At 43.8% G+C, this 23,893-nt stretch overlaps 2 protein-coding genes and 1 long non-coding RNA gene across 7 annotated transcripts in view; 2 read left to right on the top strand and 1 right to left on the bottom strand.

Annotated features, from left to right (window-relative positions):
* Pole2 (DNA polymerase epsilon 2, accessory subunit) overlaps nucleotides 1–7,789 on the top strand; it is a 30,112-nt gene extending 22,323 nt beyond the window's left edge. For all 3 annotated transcript variants that reach the window (XM_028858866.2, XM_028858856.2, XM_037210580.1), the window contains 5 exons: nucleotides 70–147; nucleotides 1,891–1,999; nucleotides 3,856–4,032; nucleotides 6,591–6,658; nucleotides 7,682–7,789. In XM_028858866.2, the coding sequence (XP_028714699.1) occupies nucleotides 70–147; nucleotides 1,891–1,999; nucleotides 3,856–4,032; nucleotides 6,591–6,658; nucleotides 7,682–7,700 (451 nt within the window). In that variant the 3' untranslated portion in view covers nucleotides 7,701–7,789. The remainder of the gene's footprint in view (nucleotides 1–69; nucleotides 148–1,890; nucleotides 2,000–3,855; nucleotides 4,033–6,590; nucleotides 6,659–7,681) is intronic.
* LOC119088978 lies at nucleotides 4,592–14,992 on the bottom strand. Its single transcript, XR_005092740.1, has 2 exons — nucleotides 14,557–14,992; nucleotides 4,592–4,874 (listed from the first exon to the last, which is right to left on the bottom strand). It is a non-coding gene; the product is annotated as an uncharacterized LOC119088978 (long non-coding RNA).
* On the top strand, nucleotides 13,392–21,970 carry Dnaaf2 (dynein axonemal assembly factor 2). 3 transcript variants are annotated; one of them, XM_028858818.2, is made up of 3 exons: nucleotides 13,403–16,472; nucleotides 18,875–19,018; nucleotides 21,411–21,970. In XM_028858818.2, exons 1-3 carry the CDS (start codon nucleotides 14,652–14,654, stop codon nucleotides 21,915–21,917), a joined length of 2,472 nt encoding a protein of 823 aa, XP_028714651.1. In that variant the 5' UTR covers nucleotides 13,403–14,651; the 3' UTR covers nucleotides 21,918–21,970. The 3 variants fall into 3 exon arrangements, with proteins under 3 accessions (XP_028714658.1, XP_028714651.1, XP_037066473.1); XM_037210578.1 differs by lacking the exon at nucleotides 13,403–16,472 and adding an exon at nucleotides 17,557–18,785; XM_028858825.2 differs by lacking the exon at nucleotides 18,875–19,018 and having other exon boundaries at nucleotides 13,392–16,472.
* Nucleotides 21,971–23,893: the final 1,923 nt, after the last annotated feature.

Genomic DNA, 23,893 nt, shown 5'->3' with positions numbered 1-23,893 from the left:
CTGTTTTTTGGCAGTCAGGAGAATGGTGTAAAATCTGTAAACACATCCTGTATCACATTGTTTTTGTAGGCCGCCACTTGCTGAAAGCATCACGAAGGAATTCAGACAAAGGGTACCTTTCTCCGTTTTCACTACTAATCCTTGCAGGTAAATAACAGCATTTTGTGTTTAACTTCTTTCGTTTAATTTAAAAAATTTATTTCTGAAATTTGAGTAAATCTAAAAAGAAAATTTGATTTTGGATTCCTCAAGGTTTGAAGAATATCTTAACTATATGCAAATACTTAACTAATAGTGAATTTATGGTCTCTGTGTTGGCAACAGTATTTCCAGCTTTCTCCTGAATCCCATACTCTCGGGTCCAGGTGTCCACTGTCATCTTTTCCTGGATGTCTGGTAGATAAATGACAGCTCTGATCCTCCCCTAGCTACCATCTCCCACCTGTTCTGGGGCCTTCCCCATCTCATTTTGTGGTACCTTTGATTTTCCAATTGCTCAGGCCATCACCATGGAGGTTTCCCTTACACATAGTTTTTGAGGTATCCCTATCAACTTCAAAGGTCACCTCTCACATTTATGACCCGCCAGTCCTCGCTAATCTGGATCATTAACCTCTAAAGTGGCCTCTGGCTTCCACTCCTTCCTGTAGAGACCATGTCGTGTTGCCCCCCTGTCTTGAAAGCTGGGTCTCTCCTGCCATGAGCAGCAGCCCATATCCTTGCAGAGGTAGTCATGGCCACCCTGCATGATGCACCGTCTCCACTTTAATTTCCTCTCCCGGTTACTTCCTCACGTCCGTGTCCGCGCTCCAAGCATGCAAGGCACACTCCAGCCTTGGGTCCCGTGTTTTGCCTCTTCCCCCGCCTGCAGTGCCCGCTTCCAGATGTCTTAGGTCGCTGTGTCTGATGAGCCTTCCTGGCTTGTAGCTAGAGTTTTCCTGCCTTGTCCACAGTCAGGACAAATCTTTGTCACCTGCCAGTCCTAAAGCCGCTCAGACCCAACCAAGTGAACACAGAGACTTATATTGCATACAAACTGTATGGCCGTGGCAGGCTTCTTGCTAACTGTTCTTATATCTTAAATTAATCCATTTCCATAAATCTATACCTTGCCTCATGGCTTACCGGCATCTTCACATGCTGCTTGTCATGGTGGCAGCTGGCAGTGTCTCTGACTCAGCCTTCTACTTCCTAGAATTCCTCTTCTCCTTGTCCCGCCTAAACTTCCTCCTGCCTGACTACTGGCCAATCAGTGTTTTATTTACTAACCAATCAGAGCAACACATTTGCCATACAGAACATCCCACAGCGCTGGCTCTAATCCTGTCTTCATCCTCCAGCCTTCTAAACCCTCTTCTCCCTCTCCTCCCAGAGTGTGATCCCTCTTCACCTGTCTCTCTTTTCCAACAGACATCATTATCATGTCTTTAATTCCTCTGCCCTCTTCCAGCATGAGAATGTAAAGTGCGTAAGACTCGTATCTTTTTCTTCTGTTCTGTTCACTAATCTTTGCATAGTGTTGGGCACTTATTTAGAACTTAGTAAAGGGCTGGGAGCGCATCTCAGTGGTAGAGTGCTTTCATGGAAAATGTAAAGGGCTTAGTTCAAACCCTAGCACTCTGCATGTGTGTGACACACACACACACACACACACAGAGAGAGAGAGAGAGAGAGAGAGAGAGAGAGAGAGAGAGAGAGAGAGAGAGAGAGAGAGAGAGAGAGAGAGAGAGAGAGAGAGAGCGCGAGCGCTTTAAATAATTACATTGGAGAACAGATGAGATAGACTGGTTGACCATTGAGAAGTACAATGACTGATATTGATATTAAAAGACTTTCAAAATCATTTTTTTCTCTGAGGAAGTCAAATATTCAACTACCGCTTTATTTCAGAATTCAGTATTGTACACAAGAAATTATTGTCTTTCGTGAAGACTTAGTGAATAAAATGTGTCGAAACTGTGTCCGTTTTCCTAGTAGCAGTTTGGATATTCCTACTCATGTAAGTAGTCTTCTTCAGTAAACTACCTTTTGTTTTGTATTTATTTATTAAATTGTGTATATGGATGTTTTACCTGCATGTATGTACGTGTGCCATGGCTGTGCCTGATGCCTATGGAGGCGGCATTGGATTCCTTGGAACTGGAGTTAGAGAGGGTTGTGAGCCCCCATGTGGGTGCTGGGAATCGAACCCTGGTCCTGAGCAAGAGCCACAGTGCTCTTAACCACTGAGTCAGTACTCCAGTCCTTGGTTTTGTTTTAAAAGATTTATTTTTTAGTTTTGTCATTTCTGTGTGTGTATCTTTGTGAGCATAGTATACACATGTATGTGCACATGTATGGAAGCCAGAAGAGGGCATTGGGTCCCTTGGAGCTGAGTTACAGGTGTTGGCAAGCAGTCTGACATGGGTGCTGGGATCTGAACTCTGGTCCTCATGACTGCTTAACCACTGAGCCATCTCTTCAGCTCTTACGGGCTTTTCTGTTTTATTAAACTATTTTGTTTGTTTTTGTTTGTTTGTTTTTCAAGACAGTTTCTCTTCTGGCTGTCCTGGAACTCGCTCTGTAGCCCAGGCTGGCCTCGACTCAGAGATCTGCCTGCCTCTGCCTCCTGAGTGCTGGATTAAAGGCGTGCGCCACCACCGCCCAGCTTTGATTGAACTCCTTTAAATGCTGTTCCTTGTAGTATACCATAGCAGTGGAGTTCTGTTTTTACGTCGGGGTTGTGGCTTTCTGCTGAAGAACCTAGAGACAGATGGAAGGCCAGAGCAAGCAGGGGCTTCGTTTGAAGCTTCTCGGTTTCCCTGAGACCGCCTAGATTTACTTCATAATATGTGTGTTATTTTCATAAGATGCTCGTATTTCTCAGGTTTATTACGTATTTCATATGGTGTGTCCACATCAGGACATGCAGTGTTTATCTTGTAAGTTCAAAGTTCTCAAACACACAGTTGTCATTGAGAGGTATGAAGTAAATCACTTTTATGTTTTGTTACAAATTTCTTTTTCTTTTTAAAGATCGAGTCTTACTGCGTAGCCGGGTTGACTGGCTACTGACCCCTGACTTACACTGTGAAGCTGTAATTTTTACTTTTCCTCTTGTGTGTATATGGTGTGGGCGGCACACGTGTGGAAGCCAGAGAGCAGCAGCTTTGTGAAGTCCGTTCTCTTTCCGCCTTTCCATGGGGAGCGGACCCACCTCAAGCCACCAGGCTTGCATTGTGGGTGGCAAGCGCTGTACCCACTGAGCAATCCTACCAGCCCTGTGAAATTGTTATAGTTGTGTTTTTTTTTTTTTTTTTTTAAGAGATGGGTCCTACAGAGTTATTCAGTCTGGCCTAAACTCATAGGCTCCAATAATCCTCTTAGCCGTCTCTGTAGCTGGGACAACAGGCATGCACTATCATGTCCAGCAATATCAAATATTATTAATAATTATTATTTTAGATTTCTTTTTTTTTTTTGAGACAAGGTCTCTCGCTGTAGCCTAGGCTGGCCTCAAATTCATGGCAATACACAGCCTTCTAATTGGTGAGAGTACAGATTACCACACCCCCTTTTTTTTAAATGAGTTGAAGTAGTAAATGACTTTATTATATCTACGGTTGATTCATAATGACTAGAGAGGGTCAGTGTTATGATAAATGATATTAAATGAAAACTTAGATTGTTTTTCCATAGAATATGTGATAATTTCATTCTAAGAGCAATGTTTCTTCATGTTCTGTGACTCAAGGCTTTTTTTTTGGTAGATATTCCAGGTCTTCATGGAAATCAATACTTAATTTAAAACTACTTGTTTCACGGTTTTTGCTTTCACTGATGAGCTGTTCTGCTTTGTTTTGTGTTCTGTTGTAGTTTGTAAAGACTGTCTTGTCTCAGGGACATCTGACTCCTCTGCCTCTTTATGTCTGCCCCGTCCACTGGGCATATGATTATACTTTGAGAGTGTACCCTGTGCCTGATCTGCTGGTCATTGCAGACAAGTATGATCCCTTCACCGTGACCAACACTGAGTGCCTCTGCATAAACCCTGTAAGGATGCCATGGATGGGCAAGAGTATAGCACATTTTTCTTTCTCTTCTCTAATTTTGCAAATTACCTCGTGTGTCGCTTGTGTGTGTGTGTGGTAGTGTGTATACCATGGTGAGAGTCAGTTCTCTCCTTCACCATGTGGGTCCCAAAGATGGAACCAAGGCTGTCGGGCTCAGCAGCAAGTTCCTTACCTGTTCAGTCACTTTGCACCCTGTAGCACATCTCTATGACTTTATGAGAGAATAAAATCATCACTGTGATTAAATACATAGTTAGTCAAGCACTGATATAATTTGGTATACATAGAAGATTCCTAAACTCTTGGTTTGTGATATAACTATAATGTATTGTAGTTTTTTGTCCGTCCGTCGTCCCCGCCCCCCCAAGACATTTCAAGAGGTTTCTCTGTGTATCCCTGGATGTCCTAGAACTCATTCTGTAGATCAGACTGGCCTCGAACTAAGAGATCCACCTGCCTCTACCTCCCAAGTGCTGGGACTAAAGCCGTGTGCCTCCATCACCTGGCTAGATTTTTTAAATAATAAGCAGACCAAAATATACAATCAAATGAGTATTTTTCCTTTCAATGTAGCAAAGTCACACACTGTGCACTTCCTCTTTGGGAATTGCTTTCAGATCCTGGAGCCATTTCTTTACCTTCTTGATGCTTCTCCTTTGAGAATTGTGGTTTGTAGAAACTGCCCAAATGTCCAGAGTCCAAGCCTGAAGAATGAAATTTCATTACAGTGCACTTGATTATTTAATTTTTCTACAGCACTTTGAAATGACTCTGGAATGTTCAAGCTGCTTCAGTATCTGAAGATATGATTGACTTTAGGACCTGGAAAATACATACCACAAATAATCACATAACCATCGTTTATATCAAACAGAACATTGTCTTTGCTGGTTGTGTGTTTGCTTTGTTTTGATTTGAGGGAGGGTGTCATTGTATAGCCCTGGAACTCTGTATGGACAAGGCTGTCCTTAAACCCTGAGACCTAGCTGCCTCTGCTTACTGAGTGCTGAGATTAAAGGTTGCTCCTCTACACTGGGCCATCTTGTGATTTTTAGTCTGCATGCTGATTCTTCTGAATTTTAAATCTTAATACCTTTTTGTTTCATCTGGTTGCTTTTGTCAAGTGTACATTTGTGTGGCTTTATCTATCTACACAGGGCTCATCATCAACCTTGGTACATTTGCATCTTGGACCAAGTAATTAATTCTTGATTGTAGGGGCTTTCATGCTCTGTAGGAAGCTTGGCAGCATCCTTGCATCCTCACTGGATGTCAGTTACATCTTTCACTCGTGACAATCATAAGTATCCCTAGATGTTTCTGAATGTCTCTTAAGGGACAAGAATCCCTGGTTGAGAATCATTCTCCAAGGATCAGCATACTTGGCTTCGGTGCATAAAATTTGTGGTCTGGTTTTCACAGTCTTTTTTTTTTTTTAAAGGTTTATTTTAAACCTAAAAAAATGCACCATGTGTGTGACTGGTGACTAAGGATGTCAAAACAGGGCATTGGATTCTCTAGAACTGGAGTTATGGATGATTGTGAGCTGCCATGTGGTTGCTGGGAATTGAACCTGGTTTCTCTGCAAGAGCAGCCAGTGCTCTTAACAGCTGGGCCATCTCTCCAGCCCCTCAGTCTTCATTACATTCAGATATCGCAGTGAGGCTATTTCCTCATTGGATATCCTCTTTAGATATTTGCTATATTGTCAGACATTTTCTTAGTTGACACATTCTCTCTTTTTTTTAACCTTATTCATACATTTTGGTCAGGTTCAAAACTTGATATTTTGATAATGCTTCATTACTTTTTTCTTTCTTAAAAAAAGATGATCTTATTATTTTTTAAGTTATATGTATGTGTCTGTGTGTGGCTATGTCCATATGCATGCAGGTGCCCAGAGACCAGGGGTGTCGGATGCTTCTGAAGCTGGAGTGATGTTGAGCCCCCTGAAGTGGGTACTGGGAACTGAACTTGGATCCTCTCAAAGAGCAGTATATGTATTTAACTGCTGGGCCATCTTTCCAGCCCCATTTTTTCTTCTATCTCTTTTTGGTACTTATTTACAGTACTGAGTGCTTGCTATAGGACAAGCATTGATTCAGGGCTTCAGACAGACTGAAAAGCTCTAGTCTCCGAGGTAACATTAGGTCTTCATCATAGACAGTCGCTTGTAATTCCTGCTCAGTGGTGCTGGGGGCACACTGGGATCCTGTCAACCTGGCATTGAGGGGGAAGGCAGGGAAGACTCCTTGAACACAATGTCTGTCTTCTACGCATGTTTAATATTTTACAGTACTACTTGTTTCTATGAGTGGAGCCATGCCAAAGCATTTCCAATGACATTTGTTGAAATAAAACTGGTCAACTTAGAAGATTACTAGACTGTGACATTTTATAGTAACCTCTAAAAAAAACTGCTAACATTTTGTAGTCACATCTTGTAATTTTAAATCATGACTAAGAAATGTGATTCTAAAAATAGGGATTATTTTTTATAAGTCCAATAGTCACTTATAGACATTTTTGTCTCTAAAGGGCTCTTTTCCAAGAAGTGGATTTGCATTCAAAGTCTTTTACCCTTCCAGTAAGACAGTGGAAGACAGGTGAGCATGGCCTTCTCTTGCTTTTCTGTTCTGATAGGTATGCTTAGATTTTCCTTGTATGTCTGCAGTGACCTCCTGGGAATGCTTTAGACTGAACAATTGGTTTCTATTGATAAGAACTTTATCGGTGGCTTCTCAGGCTGGCTTTGGAGGTGGGCTAGTTCCCACGTAGGTTGACACCTGAGGATGCTTCCTATTCCTCCCATATGGCTGTTTCTCGAAGCGTAGGCCGAACAAACTGGCAGCAAAGTAGAGAGACCCTAGATGTGTGGTGATGGGGTTCAAAGGTCTTCGGAAAGTACAACTGACCACTTGGTGAACAAGGTACCAGGAGAGGGCATCAGATCTCCCGGATCTGGAGTTACACGCAGTTGCGAGTTGCCTGATGTGGGTGCTGGGAACTGAACTCGGGTCCTCTGCAAGAGCATCGAGTGTTTTAAGCCATTTCTCCAACTCCCAAGCCACTTTTTTTCTTTTTTCTTTTTCCTTTTTGAGACAGGGTCTCACTATGTAGCTTGGATTAGAGGCATGTTCCACCATACCCAGTTTTTTGAGAACATTTTTTTTTAAAGCATCCCCGCTTCCCCAGACAGAACTCAGAGTCCTGGACATACGAGGCCAGCATTTACCAGTCAGCTTGTCTTTTTGAGGGTAGCTCAGGCTGGCCTGGATTTGCTGTCCAACCTCAGCCTCTGCAGCGTTGGAGTTACCAGTGTATCACATCACACTCAGCTTTCATTTCTTGTGCGTGTTTTTGTGTGAGCCATTCTTAGCTGGCTTAGAACTGTGTAGCCCAGTTTTTGTATTTATTTTTTTTTAATTTTTATTTTTTTAATTAACTACCTTTATAAAGATGTGTCCTTTTAGGAGAACAAGTTGGATGTGAGACATATTTTTAGTGTTTCCTCTTGAATTATGAGTGTGCATGTATTTGAATGTATCTTTAAACATAACTACAACTAAGTATTAAGAAATGAGTGATAATTCTTAATTTAATTTTATTTTTTTCTATTTCTATTTCAGCAAACTTCAGGGCTTTTGAGAGTCGTGAGAATAAATGAAATGAATTTTCTTATTTTTATCTTGTGTAATTTGTACATTAAATTGTAATAAACTTATGGTAAACCTTAAGAATGTTCCACACAAATTGTATTTTATGAAAATTTGATGTTATGTTACACTTCAGAAAATTTTATAGAAAAATGTTTCCTCTGCAGTCTCAAAGCCTGCAGGTATTTTTAAAATGTGGTGCAATGACGTATTTGCTCGTGTTTCATTATTTCCATGCTAGTCACAATGCAGTCCATTTTAAAAGTAAGTATTGTGACTTGGGCTGGAGAGATGGCTCAGTGGTTAAGACACTGGCTGCTCTTCCAGAGGACCTGGTTCAATTCATGGCGGCTCACAACTGTCTGTAACTCCAGTTACAGGAGATCTGACACCTTCACACCAATTCACATAAAATAAATAAGTTAAATAAATTTTAAAAAAATTTGTGAATCTTTTTAATCTAACTTGGGCTATTGACAGCATAATAACTCTAATAATATATTAACAGGTTTTTGAATTGTTTACTCACAAAATTCCATCTTACAAAGTTGAGAAAAATCTGCTTTGGGGTAAAGTATTGTATATTTACTACATAATTATCTTTTGGCAGTGGAAAATTTTAACTATCATTCCCATAGTTTTTATACTTACAAAACATAAGGTTTTTGTTTAGTTTTTTGGCTACACTGAAGATTGAACCCAGGACCATGATCATAGGCTGCTAGGCAACATTCTGCCACTGAGCTACACTGGAGCCGCATAGTTTACTTTGAATCATGGGTTTCACTTCTCTGTGCTGATGTAACAATACCAAAGACAGATTCACTTACAATGAACAAAAACTAACCCGGTTTGGGAGAGGCAAGTCCAAGGGCAGGGTGAAATTTGAAGTTACAAGGGTGACTTATAATAGGTCATCAGTTCTTGAGGATGTTTACTGACTCTCACAGGAGTTCAGGACCTCCCAGGACTCCCCTGACTGCCTCAGAGCTTTAAAACTTAAATGAGAAGGTATTTAAAACCTGCTGGGTGTGGTGGCACACACCTTTAACCTCAGCTCTCAGTGTCTTCGAAGCCAGATGAACTATGTAGTAAGTTCCAGGCCAGCTAGAGTTACAGTGATACCCTGTCCCAAAACAAAACCCAAAAAATCTTCCAAATTCCTAGCAAGATTAGAAAATACAACTAAGCATAAATTTAAAAATGTTTTATAACCTGCAATTTTTTTTATAACCTATATTTTTATCATCAGAAATAATCTGGGGAGAGGGCTTAGTGGTTAAGAGCACTTGCTGCTCTTACAAGGGGATCAGAGTTCAGGGAAGAGAGTGGAGCGTTCCAGGGTGGAGATTGGTGGGATTTCATGTCCAGAGATTGGGCTTTTTGCTCTGCAGGGTAGGGGCAGGGTCCAGTATTTAGGGCAGTATTTAGAGTGTTCTGTGGGTGGAACCTGGCAGTTGGGGGTCCTCTGGGGAGGGGCCTGGCCACTTGAGTGGGCTTACACACACATCCATAAATGAAAAAGAAAATAAATCTTTATTTTTATTTATTTATTTTATTTTTTGAAACAGGGTTTCTGTGTGTAGTCCTGGCTGTTCTGGAACTTGCTCTGTAGACCAGGCTAGCCTTAGATTCAGAGATCTGCCTGCCTTTGCCTCTGGAGTGTTGAGATCAAAGGCAGGAAAATCTTTTTAAAAAAGAGTTTTAGCATTTGGATGCACACCCCAGTTTCTTCTCTGTGTCCGTTTTATCCTGCAGAAGTGCTTTGGGATCAGCCTTTCCAAGCTGAACTTGCTGTCTCCCCCCTCGGTATGTCCATTCATTTCATGCATAGCCAACACATCCTAGATACCAGCGACTCCAGCTCCTCACAGAAAAGCAGAGTTCTGGGTTTCATGAAGCTTACCTTCAAATGGGGAAAGCCACACTCTAATAAACAGTACCAAATAGGACCCACAGTGAAAATATCTTAAAGAGGATAACTTTTGATGGGCTGTTTGGAGGTGGGAGAAGCATGTCCGTGGGAGTTAAGCTGACATTTACATTCTCAGGAGTTGAGGGATTGGGTGTCAAGGGTTTTCTGCCATCAGGATAGACCAGGGGGAGACAGATGGTGACTGCAGTAGGTTTTGAGTGGTAAGCCACCAGAGCCACAGTAGTGATAGACATGGGCTCAAGGGCTGGAGAGATGGCTGAGAGGTTAAGAGCACTGGCTGTTCTTCCAGATGGACCTGAGTTCAATTCCTAGCATCCACCTAGTGGCTCACAACCATCTGTAATGAGATCTGATGCCCTCTTCTGGCCTTCAGAGATACATTCAGGCACTGTATACATAATAAATAAATCTTTTTTTAAAAAAAAAAAAATTATTTATTATGTATACAGAAGAGGGCACCAGATGTCATTACAGATGGTTGTGAGCCACCATGTGGGTGCTGGGAATTGAACTCAGGACCTCTGGAAGCGCAGTCAGTGCTCTTAACCTCTGAGCCATCTCTCCAGCCCAAATAAATAGATCTTGAAGGAAGGAAGGAAGGAAGGAAGGAGGGAGGGAGGGAGGGAGGGAGGAAGGAAGGAAGGGAAGGAAGGAAGGGAGGAAGGAAGGAAGGGAAGAAGGGAAGGAAGGGAAGAAAGGAAGGGAAGAAAAAGAAATGGGCCCGGGCTTAAAGACACACGGAAAGGGCCAGTCAGATGGTTTAGGGGCTTAAGCCCTTGCTGCTGAGCCTGACAACCTGAGTTTGATCCCCTGAGCTTGACCCCCTACTGGGGATCATCCATTGCAGAAGGAGAAACTAGATTCAGTAATAACTTTAAAGAGATACCAAGGCAACCATGTCAAGATAAACTATAAGAAAACGGCCCGAGACCAGATGGGAAGCAATTTATTGCAGACGCCTGCGATGGACACGTGGCAGACCAGACATGGACAGAAGCCGATATTGAGGCTACAGTAGGACAAGGCAGGACTTGGTAGCTGAATGGCAGTGAGGAAGGTAAAGAGGAATCAAGGATTATATTTAGGTTTTAGGCCTAAAAGCTGGGGGGGGGGGGGAAGAGGTTGGGTGGTGGTATTTACTGAGACTTCAGGTTTGAGAGAGCGTCGTCAGGGCTTCTGTTCTGAACATGTTTTCGGATGTCTATCAAACGTTCAGGTGGAGAAATCTAATGTGTGGGTCTCCAAGGGCTCAGTGGTCAGGTAGGCATGAAGGTCTAATTTTGTAGTCAGTGGTTTCACCCTAAAGATCTATGAAGGATCTTTTTTAAAGAAGTTTGGCTTTGAACTCATGAGTTTCCTGTCCTTTGCTCCTATGTGCTGGATTACAGATGTGCAACACCACACGTGGCTCAAAGTCTTCTTTTTAAACGAAATACAAGATATAAAGCCCCTCATCAGTGTATAGACCTCAATGAATCTTTGCAAGCTGTAACTGTTGTTTTATCTGAGCACAGTGGCCACGCCTGAACCTACTGAGGACTCAGCTTCCTCCACGTAGGGAGGCAAATGTTGTTTCTTTTACCAAGTCTCAATCTTTTTATTTTTTACCAATAAAGACTCAGGAACCAGATGCTGGATTAAAAACCTGCTAGCTCAGAGAGGCAGAGAAAGAACCTGCTTCCTCCTCCGTCATCTCAGAAAGAGAGCTTTCTCCCAGCCCAATTGAAACAAAAACTCCTCCTCCACCCAGATGTCCCTCCCTTCTCCTTCCTGTGCCTTTCTCTGGCCTCCCCGCACTCTCTATGGTTACTTGCAGTCAACTGGCTGCTTGCTCCACCTCGTAACCTATGGTTGATTTGATTTAAATAATGCAATCTCGGGGTTCACAGTGTGATCAAATATCCCCAACAGTATAGCCAATATAACTGTACTGGAATCAAGGAGCCTGCCCTGGAAGATTGTTCTTGTTCTTTCCAGGCACAACACTCCTCTCTCCCCTGGAGAACAACCACTAGTTTAGTATTTTCTCTTTTATTCTCAGAGTTGTTTTTGTTTGGTTGGTTTTTTAAAATTTTTCTAGACAGGGTTTCTCTGTGTAGTCTTGGCTGTCCTGGAACTCACTCTAGACCAGGCTGGCCTCAATTTAAAGGTGTGTACCACCACCGCTCGGCTTATTGATGTAGTTGTATAGACCACTTTCTACCAGTAAGATTTACTTAGCCAAGTCTTTATTGGTTATGCAATGGATTCCGAACCATATGTATTCTGCGTCTAGCTTCATCTATATAACATCACATCAGGGGTATTCATTAGTATTCACTCGTATTGTTGCTATATAGCTGATGTGTGGTGGATATATGCTGTTAATTATCCATTTGACTATGAGTGATAATTAAGTTATTTTCTAGTATGAGGATTACTAACAAATAGTGCTGTTAAAAAACATATACACTTAAGGGCTGGAGAGATGGCTCAGCAGTTAAGGGCACTGGCTGTTCTTCCAGAGGTCCTGAGTTCAATTCCTAGCAACCACATGGTGGCTCACAGCCATCTGTAATGAGATCTGGTGCCCTCTTCTGGTGTGCAGGGATACATGCAGACAGAACACTGTATACATAATAAATCTTAAAAAAAAAAAAAGTGTGTGTATACACACACACACACACACACACACACACACACACTCCAAGGGGCTCAGTAGAGAAGATTGCATTTTGCTCTTTTAGAGGACCCGAGTTCGGTTCCCAGCACCCACAGTGGGTGGCTTACAATCACTACAATACAGGACCAGGGGACATAACTGACTCATCTAGCCTTGGTGGGCACCTGTACTCCCATGCATACACACCCGATTACAAATAAACCTTTAAAAATGTGTGTGTGTGTGTGTGTGTGTGTGTGTGTACAAACACATCTAGTACATATGTCGTGGTGATGTTTCTGTTGGATGTATACCTCAAAATAGATTTTTTTCAAATTTTTTCATCATATGTATTATGTTCAGTAGTAATTTCCCCAAGTGATTGTTCCAACATATTTTCTCAACATAAGAGAGTGACAGTGGTTTTGCCGTCAGAGCACAATGATTTTTTTCCCTAGTGATTTAACATTAACTTATCAGCCTGTCAAGATGGCTCAGTGAGTAGAAGCATTTGCTGTGTGCAAGCCTGACCACCTAGGTTGGCTCCCCAGTACCCACAGTGGAAGAAGAGACAAACTCCCAAAAGTCGTCTTCTGACCTACACACGTGTGCACCAAATGCATGCACATAGACAACAACAGAACAAATTTCAAAAAGAGCATTAACTTGCCTACATAGTAGGTAGAGTAAGCAATAATATCTGATCAGGACTGATCAGATGACAGACGCCATTTCAAGCTATGGGCGTGGGTGTCTAGGGAAGCTGGCAGGTGAGAGGCAAGGAAAGGAGGAAAGAACAGACCTTTGAGTGCCCAAGTCAAGAGGAAAATGCATTCCAAGCCAAGCTTACAGCTGCTGGGAGATCGAGGGACAGGTGAGGGAAAGAACAGTAGTCCAGAGATCCATTATCAGCCATTCCAAGCCTCAAATGGAGACATCAAATAGACAGCTGGATAAGTCTGGAGTTTAGAACTTGAAACAGGAGTTGGTTATTTGTGAGTTTGTTTGTTTGTTTTGATTTTTTTTTGAGACAGGGTTTCTCTGCATTGTCCTGGCTGTGCAGTACTAGAACTCCATCTATAAGACCAGGCTGGCCTTGAGCTCAGAAATCCGCCTGCCTCTGCCTCCCAAGTGCTGGCGTTAAAGGTGTGCGCCATCATGCCCAGCTGAGTACGGACGATATTTATATATTTGTGAAAGAGATGACGTAATGGAGACGAGGTGCTATCCCAGGCTTGGGACATTCTACTTAAAATATAACAGAGGAAGGTGTGTGCAAAAGCGACCGAGAGAACAGATGGAAGGCTCGGGATGCAGCTCGGTGGAAGAGTGCTTGTCTTGTAGGTGCCGGGCCCTGGGTTTGGTCCTGGGATGCTCTTCCTCCCCATACAAAAAAGGATGAGTTAAGAGAAAAACCTGGGAAAGGTCTTGTGATTGCATTAATGCCAATGTAAATTGTGCTAAACGCTGCGCACATACAACTGATCCAGGACTAGCCAGCCATCAATTCAGAACCTCACGCTGAACCTGGGGGTGTGGCTCAGTGGTAGAGCTCATGCTACAAGTGAGGTCCTGGGTCCCGCCCCTAGCGCCATAACAAAACAATTTCTATAAAGTCTGGCAGCATAAAATTCCGTTGTATTACTACCATACCTGCTGCATTAATTCCTTGTGGAGCGTGTAGTCTTTCTTTTAGAATCACACTGTTAGGAACTACTGAGTCAATCTAAGGATATGTGGTTTTCAAAAGACGTGCAGTTTTAATTCTATTCTCAACCCAAGGAAACCGATCGGGACAAAGTCCGTGATTTTGCTAAGTGATTTATGGGGCCTTACTTTTACATTATGAAAAGTGAATAACTTTCCCCTGTTTACTGGGCTTTGGGATTTTCGAGTCCATCTTTTGCCCCCAAGAGTTTTTACAGAACAATTATAAGGTAGGATACCTGAAAACAGAACAAAAATTAGGGCTTAAATGTCGGTTTCACAAAGTGAAAAGGGCCAGATAAAAGTTAGGTTTGTGAATTGTAGCCTTGGCTAGGAAACTTCTCGTTTGTCTGTGAAAGTGAACAGTTAATAGGATAAAGTGCTGAAAATGAGGACTGCAAAGTACGTGTATCCTGGAACAGAAGTCTCAAGCCTGTAGCAGGCAGAGTGGCTGCTTGGTGTGAACAAACAGCCTAGTTCTAGCATTTCCACGAGATCACTGGCCCGCCTCCAAGGTGTTACTATGGCAACAAAGCACGCGCTGCCCAGCTAGCCAACGGTTACCTTCCTAGGCTGATCACTTCTGCTAGTTCCCAAAGCGCATCTTAGGTTCGGGCTGATCCTTCACCGGGCTCTGGTGAGGGGCGGAGTGAGGCACCATGGCCAAGGCGGCGGCCTCCTCAGCGCTGGAGGACTTGGATCTGAGCGGAGAGGAGGTGCAGCGGCTCACCTCCGCCTTTCAGGACCCAGAGTTCCGCCGAATGTTCTCCGAGTATGCCTCGGAGATCACCGACCCTGAGAACCGGAGGCGCTACGAGGAGGAGATCACAGCGCTGGAGCGGGAGCGCGGGGTGGAGGTGCGGTTCGTGCACCCGGAGCCGGGCCACGTGCTGCGTACCAGCCTGGACGGGGAGCACCGCTGCTTCGTGAACGTGTGCAGCAACCCGCTGGTCGGCTCGCCCAGCAGCCGGCCGAGCGCCGGGCGCGGCAGCGGCGCGGCGGCTGGCAGCCACTGGTCCCTGCCCTACAGCCTGGCGCCCGGCCGCAAGTATGTGGGGCGCAACGGCTCCCGCTACACCGTCTACGACGTGGTCTTCCATCCGGACGCGCTAGCGCTGGCCCGGAGCCACGAGCGATTCCGCGAAATGCTGGACGCCACGGCCCTGGAGGCGGTGGAGCAGCAGTTCGGCGTCAGGCTGGACCGCAGGAACGCCAAGATCCTCAAGATCAAGTACAAGGGGGTGCCCGAGGCCGCGGTGCTGCGCACTCCCCTTCCCGGGGGCGTCCCTGCCCGGCCCGAGGAGGAGCCGCCCGGGCTCTTCCCGGACCTGCCGTACCCGTACCCCTACCCGGCGGCGGCGGAGAGCACGGCTCGCACGCCGGCGACCCGGGATCCCCAGGCCGAGCAGCGGCCGGAGCCCCCCGAGCCCACCGAGCCCCGCTGCACCGTGGTGCAGCGCCACCACGTGGACCTCCAGGATTACCGCTGCTCGCGCGACGCCGCCCCGAGCCCCGTGCCGCACGAGCTGGTGGTCACCATCGAGCTGCCGCTGCTGCGCTCGGCCGAGAGGGCGGACCTGGAGGTGAAGGGGAAGCTGCTGTGCCTCGACTCCAGGAGCCCCGACTACCGGCTGCGGCTCTCGCTGCCCTACCCGGTGGACGACGGCCGCGGCAAGGCGCAGTTCAACAAGGCGCGGCGGCAGCTGGTCGTCACGCTGCCGGTGGCGCTGTCGATCGCGCGCCGGGACCTCGCCGCGACGCCGGAAGAGTCCGCGGCCGGGACCGGAACTGACGGCTCACCCCGCGCTTCCGAGGGCGAGCTGGCTGCGGCGCGGGAAGGGACGGCGGAGGCGACCGGAGCTGACCTCGGGGACGGGAGCGGAGCGGGAGCCCCGGGCTTCGGGGCTGCGGACGCTGAAGGGGAGCTCGTTCCCGAGCCGGAGCGAGACTTCGGTGGGGACTCGGTGGCGTCCCTAGGCCTCGGGGAAGAGCCTCCTCCTCCTGGGGACCGAAGCCTCCCTTGCACTGCGTTCCCGGGCTGCGACACCGAGTCCCCCGCGGCAAGACCGGGACTGTGCGGAGACCTCAGTGCCCAGACGTGTGAGGAGCAGGAGGGGACTCGCCACGACGCCTCGGGCTCAGCCATGGGTGGCCCGGGGACCGAGAGCATCGAACCTGTGTGCCCTCCTTTGCGGTGTCATCAGGACGAAGACTCCTTGACTTTGCTCATTCAGGTGCCTCGGATTCAGCCGCAAAGCCTTCACGGGGACCTGAGTCCCCTCCGCTACAAATTGTGCTTCTCCGCACAAGACTCAGCTTACTCCTTCACGTTGCAGTTTGCTCCGGAGAAGAAGTTGAGTACCAAAGAACCCGAGATTAGCATTTCTTTAAACAATGCAGTGATCGTACTGGCCAAATCTCCAGAGAGCCGCGGACATTGGCGAGAATGGTACTGTGGCTTGGACAGTGAGTCTTTGGAGGTAACCGTTTTCACTATTTGAAATACTCCATCTTACTTTAAAAATGTTGTGTTACCGGCACCTAACCAAATGTTTTCTCTGTTCATATTGTGAAAGATAGTGCGTGGTAAGTGCGTTCTCAAAGCGAAGTTTGTACATATCCGAAGGATGCGCTTCGTGTCTTCAGGGTTGTCCGTAATGCAGCCGTTTTCTTGGGTCCACCGACTGACTTGAAGAGACTGGATTTTAATGATTTCCTGTACTGCATGCAAAAAATTGAGGGTTCTGTCTTTCCTGAAAAGGGCTATAACTCAAGTCGTTCTCAAAAGTATTTATGTCAAAAAAGCACTCTAAAGTGATCATATTTTAATTTAGGAAATCACTTTCTTCCGAGTCTAGAAATCTGTGCAGGTAATGATAAAATACTTCCGGGAAGGAAATAATTTACGTCCTATGCTGGGGTTGGAGATTAAACTCAGTGGTAGAGCACTCGCCTATCCTACTCCAAGGCCTTAGTCTCCTTCCCTACATCCCATTTGGCCCTATGAAGCTGTTTAATTTCAGCGAGGTTGCCCTCTGGTGGGTGCTGTAAATTACACAGAAAATGTCTCTCCGTTTGTTTTAGTTGTCCTTAGGACCATTTGATAGATAAAGTGTGCGTCTCAGTACATAGCCCTTGCTGTCTTGCAACTGTGTAGACCAGGCTGGCCTTGAACACACAGATCGACTTGCTTTTGCCTCCAAAATGCTGGGATTAAAGGTCTGTGTCCCCGGGCGGTGGTGTCGCACGCCTTTAATCCCAGCACTTGGGAGGCAGTTCGAGGCCAGCCTGGTCTACAGATCGAGTTCCAGGACAGGCACCAAAACTACACAGAGAAACCCTGTCTTGAAAAAACAAAAAACAATAAATGGATGGATGGATGGATGGATAAATAAATAAAAGGCCTGCGTCACCATGCCCAGCTACAGTTGCTTTTCTTTTTTTTTCTTTCCTTTTGTGTTTTTGTTTTGTTTTGAGACAGGGTTTCTTTGTGTAGCTCTGGTTGTCCTGGAACTCACGCTGTAGATCATACTGGCCTCAAACTCAGAAACACACCTGCCTCTGCCTAAAGAGCACTAGGATTAAAGGCGTGCACCACCACCTGGCTTAGAAATGCTTTTAGTGGGGTGCTTCAATAATAATATACAGATTGTAAGATTCTGGATCTTCAAGTAATAGAAAGGCAAATTGTTCTAACTGTAAAATTCTTCTAATTCATTGGTTCACTTGCAAATTCAAATACTGTTTGTAATATAATCAAAGAGAATTTGAAACTTATCTCAGATTTTGTCCCCCTCTTTGGACCACCTAATAATCTTTACTTTGTAATTACAATATTTACTTATATATAAGCACTGAAGAGGATAATCTTATTTGAGGTAACAGTAAACTGATCTTATGAATTAAATAATTTTAAATATGAAAAGCCTGCACCCATGTTTTCAAGTGTGTCTGTCCTTTCTTACTCTCTATGTAGCCTTGGCTGTCCTGGAACTCACAAAGATCCACTTGCTTCTGCTACTAATCACTAGGAGTAAAGCCCAGCACTGAGCTTCTTAGTTTTTCATAATCCTTACTCTTAAAGTCAGTATTAAAATATCTTCGTTAAATCCTGACATTGCTTCAAAAAATTAAAAAATGTACTTCTTTTAAATAAAATATTGTAATTGGCTCCTAAGTGGCCAACAAATTTTTCTGTATTTTGTCTGAGACTTGGGGTCTGAGGTGGCCTAAAGTAGCCTTGAACTTCTGTGTAGCTGAGGGTGACCCTGAACTTGTGTACTTCCAGCCTCTACTTCCCAAGTGCTGGAAAGACAGTTTTGTGCCACTACATCCAGTTTCCATAGTTAAGAATTTAAAAGACACATTCTGTATATTTCTTAGCTGGTTCATTAGGAATTATCAGAAGACGGAACTATAATAGCTAGGATTGCATTTATAGCCTTGAAGTGACTATTCCTAAGAAATACCAGGGCACCAGGTATGGTGATATGTGCATAATCCTAGCACTTAGGAGGTAGAGACAGGAGGATCAGAAGTTCAAGGTCACCTGCAGGTACACAGAGGACAGCCTGGGCTACCGCAGACACTATATAATTTGGGAAAAATAAAAGAAATACTGTTCATAAGTAAGATCATCCTGTAGGGAAAGCACACTTTAGTAAACTTAGAAAAGCATCAAGACTTCCTTTTATCCTTCTCTTTTTAGGTGGACCTCATGAGTAGATGTTTTCATATTCACTATACTCTGGACCACACTAGAGTGCCTCTTTTTAAGATAGCACTCACTGTTGGTGAGATAAACATTTTAAAAACTTAACATTGAACTATGTAAGACCTTTACGGTGACCTGTAAGGATATTTTTTTCTCTTTCTACTGTAGGAAAGATTGTTTCTTGATGAGGAAAATGTTAATGAGTTTCTTGAAGAGGTCCTGCACTCCCCACTGACGCAGGAGAGGTCCTTAGCCCCACCGTTGATTGAGGTTGTTCGGGTTACTGATGAGAAGATTCAGATTCATGCAAAGGTAATATTTCGGTGGGGTTTAAAGGAGAGTGACTAACAACTTACGTGAAGTGACCATTGGCCGAATGACTTCAAGTCTTGAATTTTTTTTTTTTTTTTTTTTTTTTTTTTGAGGCAGGCTTTCTCTGTGTAACAGCCCTGGCTGTCCTAGATCTTGCTTTGTGGACCAGGCTGGCCTTGAACTCACAGAGATCCGACTGCCTCTGCCTCCTGAGTGCTGAGATTAAAGGTGTGTGCCACCATGCCCAGCTGATAGTAAAACTTTTGTCTGCTTCTTTACTGTGTGATTTAAAACGCCACTCTTTATTTTCATTTTATTTTAAAAAAAATCATTTTACTATAATTAACTGTCAAGGGATAAAAATCAGATAAATTTAATGGTCTACTAAATAGTATTTGAGCTTGCAAGGGAACCTTGGATTCAGAATTTTACGTTTAAACAAATTTAGCAATTTGTCTTGCTGTTATTTGAAATCCAAAATCTTTTCTTTTTAAAGATTTATTTATTTTTATTTTATATGAATTGCTGTTTTGCTTGCATGTGTCTGTATGAGGGTGCTGGGAATTGAACCCTGGTCCTCTAGAAGAGCAGCCAGTGCTCTTAACCCCCTGAGCTACTCTCCAGCCCCACAGAATCTTTTATTCTGAATAATATTTATAGAAGCACCACGTCAAAGCATTTTAAGGCTCACACATCTCAAAGAGACTCATCATGGCCTCACTGCTAAAAATACACCAAAGACAATTTATTGTAACAATTTAGCTTGTTAGTTTGTTAGCTAATCCAAGTGAAATATTTATATGGGAGCAACTTCTGTATATGCACTATCATACACGAGGGCATACAAACAGTAAAAATTTTTATCTTATGTGTATGAGTGTTTTGCCACATGTGTGTCTGTGTGCTACATGTGTGCCTGGTGGCCATGGAGGTCAGAAGACAACATCAGATCCCTTGGAAGTAAAATTATAGACAGTCATGAACCACCACGTGGGTGCTAGGAATTGAACCCATGTCCTCCAGAAAAGCAGCCACTGTGCCTGCTCTCCATCCCCTAAATAAAACATTTTAAAATCTGATTTCTTAGAAGGACAGAATGTTTTTGAATTCCATAATATTCCTCCAATTATTCATACATATTTAGGAAGTTTGAGATTTTTGCAGAATAAGCAAGTATCTTTTGACTCTCAAATCATAAAAATTACATTGTAGAACTTACTCATTGTTGTTTTGAGCTGAACCTTAAGTTTGGTTATGTTTATGGTCTTCAACATTGGACAAAAGCAACTTAGGAATAGCATTCCTGACTAAGAAAAGTCAAGAAAGTCAACAGTGCTCTTTGTAGTAATGACTTAAAGACATTTGAGGCCATTTTTAAAAGGTTGATCCTTTTATTGTGAAGAAGATAGAAGAAAAATGGGAAGAATTTTTTTAAGAAAACCTCCCCCGCCCCAAGGCAAAAAAAATTTCTGTGTAGCACTGACTGTCCTGGAACCTTGTAGACCAGCTGGCCTCAAACTCAGAGATCTGCCTGCCTCTGCCTAACAAGTGCTGGGATTAAAGGCCTGAAATTTAGCCAGCAGCACTGGTGGCACAGGCCTTTAATCCCAGCACTCAGGAGGCAGAGGCCTATCTACTCAGTGAGTTCCAGGACAGCCAGGGATGTGTAGAGAAACCTTGTCTCAATAAAAAAAAGAACAGGAAACCTGAGTGTAAAGATTTTACGTGTATGCATGAGTGTTTTGTCTGCATGTATCTTGCTGTGTGTGGTACCTGCCAAGGCCAGAGGCGCGTACCCTATCTGCCATAGGAATGCTGGGGGCTGAACCTGGTCTTCCCAGCAGGAGCTCCTAACTGCTGAGCCATCCCCCCAGCCACAATTGAAAGATTTAATCAGAAAATTAAAGCCACCAGTCATTGTGGCTTAATCCCAGCACTCAGGAGGCAGAAGCAGGCACAGATCTTGAGTTCCAGGCTAGACCTAGACCGTCTAAAAAAATGAATAGAAAAGGAAAATTGAAGCTAGTTGGTACTTAAGGTGGCTCATTAGGTGCGGGTGCTTTCTGTATAAACCTGGTGAACTGAACTTGAAACCCTGTAGGTGAAAGGGGAACACACACACACACACACACACACACACACACACACACACACACACACACACACACAGAGTAAAGGCACTCACTGCCAAGCCTGATGAGTTTGATCTCAGGACCTACATCATAGAAGGTGAGAACCAGTTTTTACAAGCTGCTCTCTGACCTGTCTGTATGTGCTGTATCATGCATGAACACACATACATACACAAAATTTTTTTTAATATTTTCAGAGTATTATGATTCAATTTCTGTTACTTCAAAGAATTTCTGATTTACTCTTTCTCTTGATACAGTTGCAAGAATGTAGTGATCCTGATGGGCTTCAAGGGAAGGAAAAAGGAGTCAGTGAAGGATGTCCTCCAAGTGAAAAAGGAAACACAGAGCATTTTCCCACCTCTACGACGGATTCTGATTCATCTGTAGCAGCTGAAACATTAAAAACAAAGACTTGTGGCGCAGCTGTGGGCCTTCAACACATCTGTCCTGATGTCCCTCACATGCTGTCTGGAGAAGCTCAGCAGCCAGAGGCAAAAATGGATCCTGAGTTTATAAAAGAAAACAGTGCTACCTACTCAGCCGAGGAAAAGGAAAATAAAAAAGAGCCAGTCGTAACTAAGAAAAAAGAATTAGATGGAGATCACCTGTCTCCATCACTGAACAAAACTGGAGTTCAAAACATACTTGATTTTGACAGCATAGAAGAAACCAATGTGCAGGATGGTACTGTGCAGATCATCAAGGACCACACGACTCACTGCGAATTCAGTTTTCAGAACTCTTTGCTATATGATTTGGATTAATTGTATATAATTTTGAAATTTAAATGCTGAGTAAAAAAATTTGGGACCTAAAATAGCTTCTTTGTGTTTTTAACTATAAAACAGGCAGAGGCAGATATATCTCTGTTAGTTCAAGGCCAACGTGGTCTACAGAGTGAGTTCCAGGACAGCCATGACTACACAGTGAAACGCTGTCTCAAAACAAAACAAAAAATAGCTACTTAAAAAGAGAGAGAGAGAGAGAGAGAGAGAAATGTATAAACATTTACAGCTGATTCTGGTGGGGAAGCCAGCAGCCAGGTAGGCAGGTACCTATAAATCCCAACTCCTAGCCCTGGAAACATCATGCTCAGTTCTGGTCAGGTTCAGCTACATAATGAATTAGAGGCCAGCCTGTCTTCAAAACAGAAACTGCCAGGCAGTGGTGGTGCACGCCTTTAATCCCAGCACTCAGGAGGCAGAAGCAATCTGTAAATTGTTTGAGGTCAGGCTGTTCTACCAAGTGAGTTCCAGAATATAAAGACTACTGTTACACAGAGAAGCACTGTCTTGAAAAAACAAAACAACAATGACAAAAAAAAAACCTGGAGATACTTTTTAAAAAGTTTCCTTAATTATAGAGAGAAGATTTGTGATTTTTCTAATAGAAATATTTTTCTCAAGGAGAATAAAATAGTTTAAAAAACAAAAAACAGGATGGAGAGATGGCTTAGAGATTAAGAACATTGGCTGCTCTTCCAGAGGTCCTGAGTTCAATTCCTAGCAACCACAAAGTGGTTTATAACCATCTGTAATGAGATCTGGTGCCCTCTTTTGGCCTGTACCATATACATAATAAATAACAAAAGCAAAAGAAAAAAACAAAAACAACAACAAAAAGCCACATTTATTTATTTGGGGGCAGGGGTGGACACAAGCCACAGCATGAATATGGAGGTGAGAGGATAAGGTGTCTCTTGGGTTAAACCCAGGTCATCAGTCTTGGTGGGAAGGGTCTTTACCCACTGAGCCATCTCTCTGGACCCTTAGTTTGTGAGACACAGTTGTTTGTACCCCTATAGTCTGGGCTACCCTCAAACCTGTGGCCGTTGTGCCTCAGTTTCTGAGTGCTGGGATTGTAGGCATGCACCAGCACACCAAACCTTTAAATTATATAGTTGTGCCAGGCAGATCTCTTAGTTCGAGGCCAGCCTGGTCTACAGAGAGAGTTCCAGGACAGCCAGGGCTGCTCAGAGAAACCCTGACTCAAAAAGCAAAACAAAATTACATAGTTGTATTACAAGTACATACGTGCTTTTGTGTTCAATCTTGGTTTTGTTATATTACTTTTTTTGTACCAGTTATGTATTTTCATAGAAGTCTGTCACATCTATTAAGTTAATTTGGGGGATGGCTGGATGGCTTAGCAGATAGAGGTAGCTACTGACACGCCTGACAACCTGAGTTCAATCCCTGGTACTTGCATGATGGAAAGAGAGAACCTACTCCTGCAAGTTTCCCTCTGACCTCCACACCTACTGTGGTACACAAACTTGTGCACACACAAAACATATATATACAGATAAAAGTATAATTAAAAATATATCTTGGGGGCTGGAGAGATGGCTCAGTGTGGTTAAGAGCTCTTCCAGAGGACCCAGGTTCAATTTCTAACACCCACATGGCATCTCACAACTTTAACTCCAGTCCAGAGGATCTGACACTCTCACATAGACATACATGCAGGCAAAACACCAACGCACACAAAATAAAATAAAAAAATATATATCTTAAAGCCAAGTGTGATGGTGCATGCCTTTAATCCTAATACTCTCCAGCTTCAGGTGGGGGAGTTCAAGGCCAGGTCTACAAGTGAGTTCCAGGACACCTAGAGCTACAGAGAGAATCTGCCTCAAAACAAAATAATTTAAAAAAAAAAGAAAGAAAGAAAGAAAAAAAAAGTCCTTTGGAGGCTGGAGAGATGGCTGAGCAGCTTGGAGCACTTGTTCTTGCAGAGG

The sequence above is a fragment of the Peromyscus leucopus genome, chromosome 14 (genome assembly GCF_004664715.2).
Source record: "Peromyscus leucopus breed LL Stock chromosome 14, UCI_PerLeu_2.1, whole genome shotgun sequence".
Classification (NCBI taxonomy): domain Eukaryota; kingdom Metazoa; phylum Chordata; class Mammalia; order Rodentia; family Cricetidae; genus Peromyscus; species Peromyscus leucopus.
The sequence above is the reverse complement of the archived record's forward strand: the minus strand, read 5'-3'. Positions and strand labels throughout refer to the sequence as shown.

Bases quoted from the DNA above. Each gene is read 5' to 3' on its own strand.
- Dnaaf2 (XM_028858818.2), top strand. From the start codon at position 14,652: ATGGCCAAGGCGGCGGCCTCCTCAGCGCTGGAGGACTTGGATCTGAGC. The intron at 16,473-18,874 runs GTAACCGTTTTC...TTTCTACTGTAG, and splicing joins TGGACAGTGAGTCTTTGGAG to GAAAGATTGTTTCTTGATGA. The intron at 19,019-21,410 runs GTAATATTTCGG...CTCTTGATACAG, and splicing joins AGATTCAGATTCATGCAAAG to TTGCAAGAATGTAGTGATCC.